The 14373-nt window shown below is 40.8% G+C and overlaps 1 protein-coding gene across 1 annotated transcript in view; it reads right to left on the bottom strand.

Annotated features, from left to right (window-relative positions):
• Nucleotides 1-14373, bottom strand: part of MRPS27 (mitochondrial ribosomal protein S27) — a 79133-nt gene that overhangs the window by 40516 nt on the left and 24244 nt on the right. The window contains exon 5 of the mRNA XM_075179991.1: nt 1674-1788. Coding sequence (XP_075036092.1) covers nt 1674-1788 — 115 coding nt within the window. The remainder of the gene's footprint in view (nt 1-1673; nt 1789-14373) is intronic.

Here is a 14373-nt window from a genome sequence, read left to right as displayed (position 1 = left end):
CTTTACATTGCTTGTTTCAATAGACTTGTCATATTTGGAGTTTTGGGTATGAGTGCTTCATTGTAATTTAATTAATCCATATAAGGAACAGATACAGTATGTATGAACTTGAGTACTTAGACAGCTACATATTCATGTGAGCTTTCCACCACATGTTATTACTCATTATACAGATGTTGACTTGTGTAGGTTTAGTAAGTATAGAAAAAATAATTGACATATTTCTAAATTACAAAAATCAACATCTCAATATGGCACTGTGATTACAGGGGAATAATTTTGAATAGTAAAAAATGGAATGACATTTACAATATAATACTTTATTTATGGATGCCATTTTATAAAGGATATGTTCTGTATATCAGACATATTGCTAGTTCTCAAGAGTGCTCATCCCCACAACTGAGCCTATGATATTTGAGGTTGTTCTTATAATGCTCACTTGCATGGTATAGAGACCGGTATAGAGGTACAACAGGAAATGTCTGTATATGACAACTATACTGTGCAGGGAGTCATACAACAGTGTACGTATATCAAATGAGCTCCTTTAAATAAATTGACAAACACCAAAAGTTAATTTTAAAAAAATGTCCCAGATACCATGATTGTCAATTAGGCTTGAGTAGATTGTGCCAACAACTCCCCTGGTGAACACTGCGCTCGAGTCTAAATCAGTGTAAGATGGAAGTCTATATACCAAAGTCCCTATTGTGCCTTAACGTCTACTCTATGCAGGGAACTCAATTAGCCGCGAAGTGTCTTGTGACCATTCCGAAGACACTTCACGGTGGAGGCGTGAGGAAAAATCAGCAGAGATTTCTACCATAGTAACTGAAAGCTGCAGCCACGATGTTCCTCAGAACATTGCGGCTAATTGAACCAGACCCTATGTGTGGAGAACAAACCGACAGGCCCATAATACATTTAGAGCTATGTGGAGACAGCCCGCAATAGCCTCTCATTGCACCTCATGCAGCTATGCAACATTTAACCAAAGCTGCTTTTGCGTCCGCTCTACAAGACCTGTTAATTTGCTGTGGTCTGTAAAACACTATGGGCTTGAGTCATTTAAGGAGAGCAAAGCATAAAAAAAGGAATCATTTTGCACCTGGGCAAAACCATGTTGCAATGGAAGGGGAGGAAAATTTAAAATGTGGGGACAGATATGTAGTTGGGGTAGGGCAGATCAACTTTCAATTTCAGTGTAAAAATAAAGCTATCAAGTATTTGTGTGCTACATGAAAAAGCAGCCAGTATTCTCCTTATGTGCAAAATAATAAACTAATTTGCACCCCTTGTATTGTAACATGGTTTGTCCCGGAGAACTTTTATTCCTTTTTTTGCCTTACTTTCCTTAAGGACTCAGGCCCGTTGAGCTTTAGGTTTGGTCAGTAACAGGCGTGGTCTTGATCATTTTAGGTAGGTTCTCAATAGAGATTGTAATTTATTCTCTGAGCCATAATTGCACATTTCTGTGCATGTACTTATATGTGTAGCCCTGGTTTACACATAGTGGAGGCAGCCATTTTGTGCACTGAACCACATTGTGTCACACCTTTGTAATGATGCTAGTTCCTATTTAATGGATTGGCTGCATTCTCATGAACAGCCTACAAAATGGCTGCCTCCATTATGTGTATAAGATACGTACATTTTAAACCAGCCCTTACCTTATTCATCAAAGTATATAAAGCCTTGTCTGCAGCACCATACTTCAGACACTTTCGGATCCACCCATGTATTGTCCAGTTTCTTAAATACCAGCAGTTCGGACTGTGACGGAACCTTTAGGACAAAGAAAGATATTCTAATATTTGTGTAACAACTGAGGGCAGTGTAGTGTTCCTGCAGTACCCGGCAGCAACAATAGTACATTTCATTTATTTTGAAGCATTACATTTACATTTCACATAATTAAATTGCATTTATCATAACACCAACCTGTTAAATATGTGTATAACATACATTAATACAAAGTATGATCCTAAAAAATATGTTTTAGAAACAGGAATGTAAGTTTCCAGGTGCAGTAACTTTGTACCATAAAGAATATATTGATATTCTGTATTTTCATAACATGCCAAAGGAAGTAATAATAGTACATGTCTGTTGCTAACATTAGACACAATGTTTGTGATATGTTACAGACACTAAATATGATTTCCTTTGCAATTCCAAAATAAAAGATTTTAACAAAACAATGGTAACACTTTTCTATTAATCAATAGATTAATTGTCTGATGCTTAATGCAGGTGGTAGTCAACAGGAGGGCTTCATCTGTTGTGGAACTACAAGTTCCAGCATGCCAAGCCAGCCTCCTTGTAGTTCCATACTGTTGATGCTTCAAAGGTTCGCTAACCCTCAGCTATGCTAATAGTGACATTAATGTATTGTTACAGGCATTGCTAATGTCTAACCTCCTCTCCATTCACACTCCTGCCCGCTCCCTTCGCTCAGCCAATGATCAACGCCTCTCCTCCACTCTTATCACCTCTTCCCACTCCAGAATCCAAGATTTTTCCCGTGCTGCCCCCCTTCACTGGAATGACCTCCCTCGTTCCATCCGCCTCTCTCCTACTCTGTGCTCCTTCAAACGTGCACTGAAAACCCCCATCTTCCTTAAAGCCTACCAACCTTCCGCATAACCCCTTAATTTCCTCCACTCGCTCTCCCTTGCCTCATCTAGCTCCCCTTGTGCCTGTTCTGTTTTCCCTCCCTTAGGATGTAAGCTCACTTGAGCAGGGCCCTCTTTCCTCCTGTCTCCTCACCTGTTCTACTGCTCCGTGTTTATTGCTTTAACCTGCCTGGAGTTGCTGAAGTACTGGTATCTCTGTTTATTGTTTTGTACTGTTTCACCCTGTATAGTGTACTGTCTCTGTATAGTGTACTGTCTGTATGGTGTACGGCGCTGCGGAAATCTTGTGGCGCCTAACAAATAAAGGATAATAATAATAATAATAATAATGAGTGACATAAAAAATTGCTACATGTTATTCTGCTACTATGAAGTTATTATGGAAATCATGATAGACAGGTGTTACTGTTCATTCATCTGTACTGTAGGCATTAATGTTCAAGAGAGTCAAAAATTAGCTTTTTACATTATACTGTGTAGCTGTAGCACTCTCTCATTTGCATGAACATTGAAATGGAAATCAATTTTACAAACAGCAGCATATATATATAGTTCCACCTAATGCTTGATAAAACTAATGTTTAATTGCACAATTCCTCTCTACTCAGTGTTTTCTTGTGGCTTGCCTGTAACCTTATCAAGTCATTGTCGTGCCATTCATTTGTTATGGAGAACTGTAAGGTTAAACCTGGGGTGCTGCAGTTCCTGCACTATAATGAAGGACTCATCTGCTGTTCCCCTAGTACAGCAGAGACAGGACAGCAATAGAGATGTACAGATGCTGGGAGCCTGAAGCTGTGCTCTCCCAACGCTTCACGGCAGGGATATTTCTTCCACCTGATTGAACGTAATTTCCAGAACATTTACCAGATTATTACAGCTACCAATACTCCTCTACTTTACCCCACATCTTCTCATGTATAGGACACCACTGCTTGAGGCTACTGAAAATTGCATCAAGAAAGGAGACAACGAAACCCTGCTTATTGCAATAATAGCACAGAGTCTGACAGTGAATAGAATCATGCACACCACCATTTGGAACACATTATAGTCCTATAAGTCAACACAATGCCTGCCCCATTTTTACATTTTAAAAAGTAATTTAGTTTATTGGATAATTGACCATAAATAAAACTTAACCACAAAATTTACATTTTCAGCTATGAACAATGGAGGTAAAATGCTTTCTCAAGTGTCAAGTTGACTTTCCCATGCAGCCACAGTTACAATTCCCCCCCAAATCTTTAATACAGTGTCCTGATGGGATCCCACATGGGTCAAAAAGCCGAGAGTGCAGTCATCTGAGTTAATGTGACATCAGCGTGTCCCTGTGCATAAGTCCTCTAATCTGCACACATCAAGTCTACAAAACGTACACTCAAACTGCCTGGTTAGGCAGAGAAACACTTCCCTCAAAACATGGAAACCTGCTGCTGGTAAGAGAACATGGTGGACATATTTAGTCATACTATACAGTTTGGTTATTTCATGTACAGCTAAGTAATATATATTAATTTTAAATTGTGGCTTTATTTGCTCTTTAAGCCATATTTGTATAAAAATATGTACTGTACAAGATATCAATCTTCTAAAATAGGGCTTTTCAACAGGTGACCCATTGACTGACTTTGACCCTCTGCGGATTTTCCTGACCCCCTGATTTATTGAAAACTTTTGTCATTTTAATAGGGTCTTGAACAGTAATAAGAATGTACAATAATATATGGCCTTTCCCATGAGAACTACTCCATAAACAGAGTTACAAGCCAGTGAATGTGGCCTGCACACAAAAATCAATGGGATAAGCATGTTACTATGCAAATAATTAATGTCCCTTAATTGTACAACATATGTAATCCTTAATTTCACAAAAGAAATTGAAAAGCTTACTTAATAATTATATGATAATATGGTGTAAAGCAGCACTAGGCAACCTGTGGATCTCCGGCAGTGGCAAACTACAAGTTATTATTATTATTGCTGCTTATTTGAAAGGCATGACAGAGTAAACACAAACAGGGTCTTACAAAATAGACAAAATAAAAGGGTGGGGTGAGCCATACACATGGGAGCGAACAGTTGAGACAAGTGGAGAATGTGCGACTCAGAGCGTAGATTGGGACGGTTGTATGGATGGGAGTTGGGTAAGCTCTAAAGAGATGGGTTTTCAGAGAACATTTAATGATTTGAATTTCGCGGGAGACCGATAGATTGTTGTAGGGAATTCCATTGAGTAGAGTCACAGATAATGTCTTGTAGGTGGAGTGAGAGGTGGTTTTCAGAGAGATGTTGAGGTGTAAGGAAGAGTATTTCAATATGACGTTTGAGATGTATGAAGGGTGGTGATGCTGAGGGCTTTGCAGTTGAGTGTTCTTAATTTGAGATGGTTTCTGGAGGACATGGAGAGCCAGTGTAGGGATATGCCGAGTGGTTCTGTAGATGTTGTATAATGAAAGAAAAGAAAATCAGTTTTGTTGTGGCATTTAGGATTGAAGATGGGCAATGGAAATGTCAATTAGAGGGAGGCAGGAGATGATCAAATAATGGAGAACAGGTTTGGCTGCATCTTTGGTAACACCAGGGTCTATTCTATCATTATTTCAAAGGTGGAGGAGACAGGGCTGTTCGAGAGAGTAGATATGCAGAGTAAAGCAGAGGGCAGAGTCACATGTGGCATGCAGTGAGCTTTGAGAGACTGAGGAAATCGTGGTATAGCTGACCAGGTGGGAGATTTGATAAGCTGTGTTTTGGACATCTCTGTTGAGATTTAGATAGTGTTGGGACAGCTACAGGGAAATAGAGACAGCTGTTCATGAGCTCCAGTATTCCCCTACGGAGACATATTCACACTCAGTGGTAGTATACAAGTTATTTTCTTGCATGTGACATTTTTATGGGATGTTTACTACTAGGCCTAAATTTGTGAAAATGCCACGTAGACCCCGGGCTAGGGAGCCAAGGGAAGGACTCTTCTCACTTTAACTTCTTTTGCATCTCACCAGTAAGTTGTTTTGTTTTTTTTTGCATAGTCCTCTTTCATATGTATATATGTGTTTTTTTGCATTATGTGTGACACTCTGCTCATTAATCCATTTTTTTTTGCCAAGGACATGTGGGGCTGCCCATTACTTCTGCAGTCCACACTGCCAGAGATCTCACTTTATTCTCTACCAAGACTATTCATTCAGTTGATCAGATGTTCTCTCTATAACTCCAATACAGTTTCCAAGCTATTTCTATTCTCTTGCTACCAAGGGTATAGTGTCTAAACCAATTCTGCATTTAGAAGCTCTATCTTGTCATTTTAATCCTACCAGGGATACAACATTCACACCACTCTTTATTATCTTCCTGCATTAAACTATAATGTTTACACCACTCACTGTGCAATTTTTATTATCTTCCTACCAGTACTACCACCACTCATTGTGCCAGAGAATCCGTATTTATTGACTACAAGTACTACCACCACTGATCCCATCAGATAATCCGTGTCTTTACCGTCTTCCTACAAGTACTACCACCATTCACCCTGCCATAGAATCCATAGCTATCGCCAACCAGTACTACCACCACTCACCCCGCCAGAGAATCCATAGCTATCGCCAACCAGTACTACCACCACTCACCCCGCCAGAGAATCCATAGTTATCGTCAACCAGTACTACCACTACTGACCCCGCCATAGAATCCATAGCTATCGCCAACCAGTACTACCACCACTCACCCCGCCAGAGAATCCATAGTTATCGTCAACCAGTACTACCACCAGTCACCCCGCCAGAGAATCCATAGCTATCGCCAACCAGTACTACCACCACTCACCCCGCCAGAGAATCCATAGTTATCGTCAACCAGTACTACCACTACTGACCTCGTCAGAGAATCCATAGCTATCGCCAACCAGTACTACCACCACTCACCCCGCCAGAGAATCCATAGTTATCGCCAACCAGTACTACCACCACTCACCCCGCCAGAGAATCCATAGCTATCGCCAACCAGTACTACCACCACTCACCCCGCCAGAGAATCCATAGTTATCATCAACCAGTACTACCACTACTGACCCCGCCAGAGAATCCGTGTCTTTACCGTCTTCCTACAAGTACTACCACCATTCACCCTGCCATAGAATCCATAGCTATCGCCAACCAGTACTACCACCACTCACCCCGCCAGAGAATCCATAGTTATCGTCAACCAGTACTACCACTACTGACCTCGTCAGAGAATCCATAGCTATCGCCAACCAGTACTACCACCACTCACCCCGCCAGAGAATCCATAGTTATCGCCAACCAGTACTACCACCACTCACCCCGCCAGAGAATCCATAGCTATCGCCAACCAGTACTACCACCACTCACCCCGCCAGAGAATCCATAGTTATCATCAACCAGTACTACCACTACTGACCCCGCCAGAGAATCCGTGTCTTTACCGTCTTCCTACAAGTACTACCACCATTCACCCTGCCATAGAATCCATAGCTATCGCCAACCAGTAGTACCACTACTGACCCCGCCAGAGAATCCATAGTTCTCGTCAACCAGTACTACCACTACTGACCTCGTCAGAGAATCCGTATTTATTGTCTACGAGTACCACCACCACTTACCCCACCAAAGGATCTGACTTTATTGTCTTCCTACCAGTACACACCATCCTGCAAGATGTTGACTTCTATTTTTCATATTAGCATAGCAGTGTTCATACAACTCATCCTTCTAGAGATTCTCGCTCTAGTCTATTCATTCCACTGCTAGGCTATCCATACAGCCCCCCTCCCTCTGCAGCCTACTTTCGGATATTGAATTCTTAAGAGCTCATATACAAAAGGTTCCATAATGGTACTCTTTGCGTAATCAAACCTTAATTTGACAGTTACCTCCCTCACCACAGTTAATCCTACAATTGATGCAGAACCTCTGTGACCAGCATCAGTAAAAAGATCTTTCAGCAATCCTTAGGGAGCCATAATGACTTGTATTTTACATGCCGTTAAGTCCCCCCATTTCAATGACATGTAACAGGTGCAAGCACAGGGTTATGCAAACACAAATCACAGATAAGCTATTGTGGGCTAATTACATGTCTACACTTAATAGCCAGAACAAGTTCTTCCCTTTATTACATAAAATGTCTTTTTACAGCAAAACCCTAGGGGCTTTAAAACAGTGACTTTAGTAAGATAATAGTTTAAAAAAAGAAATTCTGCATAAAGCATCTGTTTGGCTGTAGTCATTTTCTTGCATTCTACTTACGAGCAGATGTGAAATCACAGCTTCAGATCAGCAAAGTGTCTGCTGTGTACCAGCACTCGGGTCGGTACAAAGCAGACAATTAGGTTGGAGAGAAAGCCATCAAGTTAAGAAAAACAGGGTTTAGCTGTAACAAACAATAAATAAAATAGTTATACCTGTATTATACTTATTTGTATGTGTAGATGTACCTGACCAGGATCAGGGCGTCCAGATCCTGGACACCGAGTATGTTAGTAAGTGCACAGATTGCAGAAGCACAATCTTGCACTGTTGCATATAAAGCACTGCCATCAATGTAAATTAGGAAGCACTGTTTGGAGAAGGCAGGAACATGAACACCAATAATTACATAAAAAATGGCAACATTTGGGCAAGTCCTAACAGGTTTTATTAAAAAGGACTAATAGGTCCTAGTGCCATCACCCTTGTATTAGTTTAGTACACATTTTAATTTTGCACTGAAATTTAGGATTGCATGGGGTTGATTGCTTATGGAATTCGGGAGCTCAGTTTAGGACAGGGGTGTCCAACCTTTTAGCTTCCCTGGGCCACATTGGAAGACGACGAGTTGGTTTGGGCCGCACATAAAATACACTAACACTAACGATAGCTGATCATCCAAAAAACCATAGAAAACATAGTTAACATATTAAACTTACTTGGAAATGAAGTTAGTAAGAGTTAGGAAACCTGTTGCAGAATCATGATTAAAGCAGTAGTCCCATTACCAGCTACAATTTAACTTACCTGCATCTGTCCCTTAGTGGGGTTCGGGGAATTAAATGCCAAAATCTTTTTTTTCCTCTCTTTCTGCACCCATGAATAATTTTTTTTATTGACCAGTTTGAAATGGTCACCGATATAGGTAGCATCAGGAGGACTAATAGAAATCTACAGAGATTTAAAAATAGGGTGGAGGGAAAAATGGCTCATGGAGCAGCCTCTGATGAGGGTAACAGTGGGTGATATTTTCACCCTACTCAGCACTGCACATTTAAAATGGTTTAAAATATTAAAAATACAATTATCTCTTAATACTTATATTAGATACATACAGAGAACACAGCTAGTTCATAATTGCATGGTGCAGAAAGTCCAAATTCAGAGTAACAACAATAAGATACTGGATAATCTTTCACTGCTGCTGATAGTTCGCGCGGATGACTCCTCTGTGCTGCGCTACGCAATGGATGTCGGGTGTGATGACGTCACCCCTGGCATTCACTGCGAGCGCCACACGGAGGGAGCCGGAGTGCTAGCTGACGTGACCGCAAGGTAAGTTTTTTCTTCTTTTTTTTTTTTGCAGGATTTTTTTTTTCAGCGCTGCCCCCTTGCCACAACCAAAACTCCTGCTGGGCCACATTTACAGGAATGCTGGGCCGCGTGTTGGACAACCATGGTTTAGGACATTGAGGAAGAAATGTTTGCCCCATGGATTTATTATTCTCTCCTGTGCAGTGTTATACAGGGTAAACAAGGGTAGCATAAGAAAGCAAGAAAAGGTTTCACTCAGGACATCATCAACATTTGTTTATATAGCGACAGCTTATTCTGTAGCGCTTTACAATTGGGGGAAACCACAGTAATAAACCATACTGGGTAATACAGAAAAAGAGGTGAGAAGGGCCTGCTCGCAAGCTTACAATCTATCATCATCATCTATTTAAATAGGCATAGGAAAGAATGCTGGTGCCCAAATTAATTAGCCTCAGAGAATAAAACACTGTCCATTTTCAATATTATCATTTGCTGCCAGATTTCATCATGAAATACAAAACAATGCATAAGAGTATGATTGCAGGTGATGCACATAGGGATGTAGCAACAATATGGACTATTCAGCAAGCAGTCCTACCAAAATGTAAACAACTTACCGTATCCCCAAGCTAACTGTAACAAAAGTGGTACTAGCTAATTATACAGGCTCCACTGAAAATCAAACAAACATAGCCTCTGCCCACCTGTCATTCCAGGTATTTGGTAATCTTGAGCAAGCAGGAAGAATTCTTGTACCCTGTACTTGTCAGTCCTCCATTCTGCAGTGAACCGTGTGCTGGTGGCGGGGCAAAAACTGTTCTCCCTGGAGCTCTGCTCAAATATCTGGCTTCTCTCCAGACCCCAAACACACATTTTCAACACCCCCCCCCGCCGCTCTTGGTCTTCTGCTCTCCCTACAATTGCAGCAGGACACAAAGTTAACCAAATGACAGGTGGAAAGAGTTTTTTCAAGTGGTGTCCGTATTGCAAAGACCTTATACCTTTACTGCAGCCACAAAACACACAAGGGAATCAATTTTATAAGGTCACTGGAGTTTCCAGTAAATGTGGGTCGGTCAAAAAGCTGTAAGAAGGTAGTTGATAGGGGGCAGACTCTGCTCACAAGGGTACAATTGTAAATTCCCATGGCTAGTGGCGTTTCTCTAGACCAGGAGTAGAGGAGCTAGTGCTACTGAACCGAACCATAAACCTCCTCACCTAACCTCTTCCTCGAGAACACCACTGCTGCCTACCACCAGAAATCTGGGGCCGACACACACAAATGACATAGACAGGAAGCGGAGAGGGAGAGACACAGGGGGCTGACAGGCTGTGTCTGCGGGATGATCAGCATGGGTGGCAGAGACGGCTGACCAAATCGGTGGGTGGCACAGAGGTGGTGGGGAACACAGTGATAACCGATATGGCTTGGGGGTGGACTCCACACTTCAAAGTGGGGTCCACATAATAAATAATTACCACAAATACAGATATTACACTTTCTACAGAAAGATCATTCTGAAACATCTTGTACTATTAGAGATTGTGTCAATAAACTACTGTTAAGCTGCAAAACGTCAACTTCAATTTATTGTGGTGAGATGTCAGAAGGCAGATTATACAGAAAATACAGAAGAGAGAACAACACCTGAGAAGAATCTAGAATAGGCCGAATTATGCAGCACTAAAATCACATGGCAGAAGGCCCAGAAGGCTATGTCTGCTGAAACTATTCACTATAGGATGGGGAAAATACCAGAAGATAGGAAATAATTGTAAATGTGTCAACAATAACTAAAATCATGCAAAATGTAGTTGTGGGAATGTTTCCAGTCTCCATTTATCTTATTAATTGGGGTCCTTCAGGAGTCTGAACTATCGAATAGGGAAAAATAAATAAATAAATAAAAATAAACCATGCACATTAAAAAAATAAATAAAATAAAAGGCTACCATCCTGGAAAAACTGGGGCACATGGCAAAACAATGAGTTACAGGAAGAATTCCTCACATTAGATTAAGTGGTGCAGTAGTCTTAACATAAAGGATGAAGAAAGCAGATGGTAAGGAAGAGACTTTTTGTACACTGTACTTTCCTCATATAGAAACCATAGTCTAAAATATCATCCAATTATAATGAGACCGATTCAGTCTAGACATGCTGACTCCTGTTCTCAAGAAAGCAATAACAGTTTACAAAAAAACCCCACATAGAATTATCCTCCATCGAGGAATCTCCTAATATCACAGATCTACAAACACACATTTGTCTCAGCGTAAAGAAGATTAAAAAAGTCTTTCTAGCATTGAACGCCTGAAATAAATTGGCAGGTATGAACATTTTTTTTTTTTTTTTTAATAAAAGGCTTCTGATCTCATTTGTTCCCAAGGTACATTACAAGAGCGGCGTTTGAATAAAGATACTGTAACAATGACAACCAGGCGGCAGGACCTGTGATAGGCTGTGCACAATGCAGAGACTGGTGGGGAGAGCTGTTGCTATAGTAACTCTGAAGAGAGATTTTCCCCTTACTTCCTCAGTCCCAGAGCAGGCCGAATAAAACTCTAATTTACAACCTACACATGCATTAATTATATGAGTCACTCGCAACTCCCTGGCCCGTACAGTCAGCCCCCTGCTCTTAGGAAAAAGATAAACTAGTTACATGTATGGGAATTAGTGAAATTATATTCTACCAATATAGTCCCATGTGCATTGTGACCCTGCAGTTGAAATCTTATTTTACCAAGCAGGAAAGAAAAAATATTTTTTTAATCAGGAGTCAGAGAGGAAGCAATACGAAGGCATGTAATCCATCAAAAATATAAAGAACGGTGTCCTAAGTGATTCAGCCCTTTGATCCCCGCTTGACACAAATAAATTATAGATGAAATAGTAGATGAAAGGAGGTATATTATTATCATCATTTTAATTATTTGGAGTCAAAATTAATATTTTATATATTTTTACAGCGACATACATCTGCACACACCTTTAATGGTGCACAAATTCCAGTTTAAATGTAAGTGAATGTTATTTAGAATGTGGGCTCCAATGGGACAGGGATTGATGTGAACCATTGAATATTCTTTGCACAGCGCTGCATAATATGGCGATGAATAACATTTCATTTTTTTTCCAGTGGCTGCTGCTCAGTGTGACGGCAAAATGCGAGATTCTGCCAAGTGACAGCCTTTGACATTCATGCAGTTTTCATGTATTATAATGAAGTACTCAGAAGATCACAGATAGAGTGAAATACATGGCTGCGAATAGAATGTTTCAAGACACCATTACAGCTAGTGTTACTGTAGTGGTGTCAAGAATAGGGGATGCGTATCATAAAGAATTTTATTTAGTGAGCTATACAGCCCATATGTTAAAGTGAAGTTTCTGAAAAGACTGGGGAATGGTTTCTGCTGGTGGGTAACAAAGCATTCTTTATAACTCAGATCATGTTGAATAGCTAATAAAATGTCTGATCAGAATGTGAATGGTGAAATCCTCCAATTACACCCCCCCCCCCTCCCCCCCTCCAACAACCCTGGAGCCCTGCGGGCAGCTCCATACAGCCGGTTTCCCTGGGGCTCTATAGTTTTTCTCACAGTCCTGGCTGAAAACCAGGCTGTGCAACACCGCGGAACAAGGGGCATTCTGAACGCGAGGACCAATCAGAAGCCGCAAAGATAACCATTGCACCTTCTGATTGGCCATCTTGCTCATACAGCCCTTCCGAGACATTTTAAAGCCTTGAATAGAAATGTTTACCACTTTAGATGGACGACCCTCCTCCCCCCGTCCCCTCTGGGGGTCTCACTGTCTTCCGCCCCCTCCTTCTTGGGCTCCGTTGTTTGCCAATCCTCCCTCCCCCTTTCCCCACCCTCTCTAGCTGTGCATTGAGCTTACTGAGTTACTGTGCTTACTGTTTACTGTACTGTGCTGTCTCACCTTGTATTGTAATTCATTTTGTCCCTGTATGGCGCCACGGACACCTTGTGGCGCCCTATAAATAAAAATTAATAATAATAATAATAATAATAAAATGCAGATTTAAAATTAGTATTTCACACTATATGGGTCATTTTACCAAGAGAAAGTAGGAGTAAACTGTATATTCTTGTCATCATACATCATGAATATGAATAATTACGAGAGGCTTTAAATGGGCATGCAGGGTAGAGATGCCCCTCCTTCCACCAATCAGAGTTATAAAGTTGCAGCTGGGATAGGAGAGAACATGTTATGCAGAAAATACATTATCTGCTATTGTCATAGCCAATACTAGGATTACCTAACATTTACAATGTATTTGTTCAGCATGCAGTCCAGTTCTCATGTTACACAGCAGGTTGTTAAAAAGGGGAAATAGTTAAGAAAAAGAAATATGCGCTGTAGTCAGGTGAGCAGCTGCAGAAAGGGATAGGAGGATGAAGAGGTAAGATTTAGTGCACCATTTTCAGAAAGTAACAAAATTGGTAAACTTTACCATCCATGCTTTAAAAAAAAATTGTTAGTTAATAACAGAAATGTTATACAACAAGTTTGCTTTGAAAAACTAACATTTCTATTGGACTGCTACAATAAAGCTTCAGTGTTCAGTTACAGAGAGGGCACTATGGGCTTTTGTTTGCAGATCACTGTGCTGCTCTGTTTGAGGCTGGTAAAAGCACTTTCTGTGGCTGATTGCCGTGTTCTACCAGCAGACAAGCTTCCAAGCAGCACAATGACTATCCAGTTTAAATAGAATGAGCTTGCCTGCATTTCTCCCCTTCTTTAAGTAAACACAGAGCAACTCATTACATAATGCAATTTGTGCATATGTGTGGCCTGATCTTCTTTTGTAGCACAGACAAACTCCTTTCAAACAAAAAGCTGTGTGTGCCTGTGGAACAGTCTCTCACACATTTGTGTCAATAGAACAGACTAATTAGACTGCTGAATTGTAGACTAAAGCTGGGTACACACTACAGAAATTGCAATCAACTTTTTATGCCGATCGATTTTACATGCGATCGCTCGGTCCATGGGCTGCATACACACTGGCCTTGTTTAGGACGATAAAGGGAAGAGCGGACGTCCCTTTAGCGACTTTTTACAGCCATGTTGTCGTGAGCAATGACTGTAATTTCGTACTCACTGTTGTGGATCGGTCGGAAACTTATACACACTACACAATGGAAATGAGATTGGAACGAAAATATTAAAC

The sequence above is a fragment of the Mixophyes fleayi genome, chromosome 1 (genome assembly GCF_038048845.1).
Source record: "Mixophyes fleayi isolate aMixFle1 chromosome 1, aMixFle1.hap1, whole genome shotgun sequence".
In the NCBI taxonomy this organism is placed as follows: Eukaryota; Metazoa; Chordata; class Amphibia; order Anura; family Limnodynastidae; genus Mixophyes; species Mixophyes fleayi.
The sequence above is the reverse complement of the archived record's forward strand: the minus strand, read 5'-3'. Positions and strand labels throughout refer to the sequence as shown.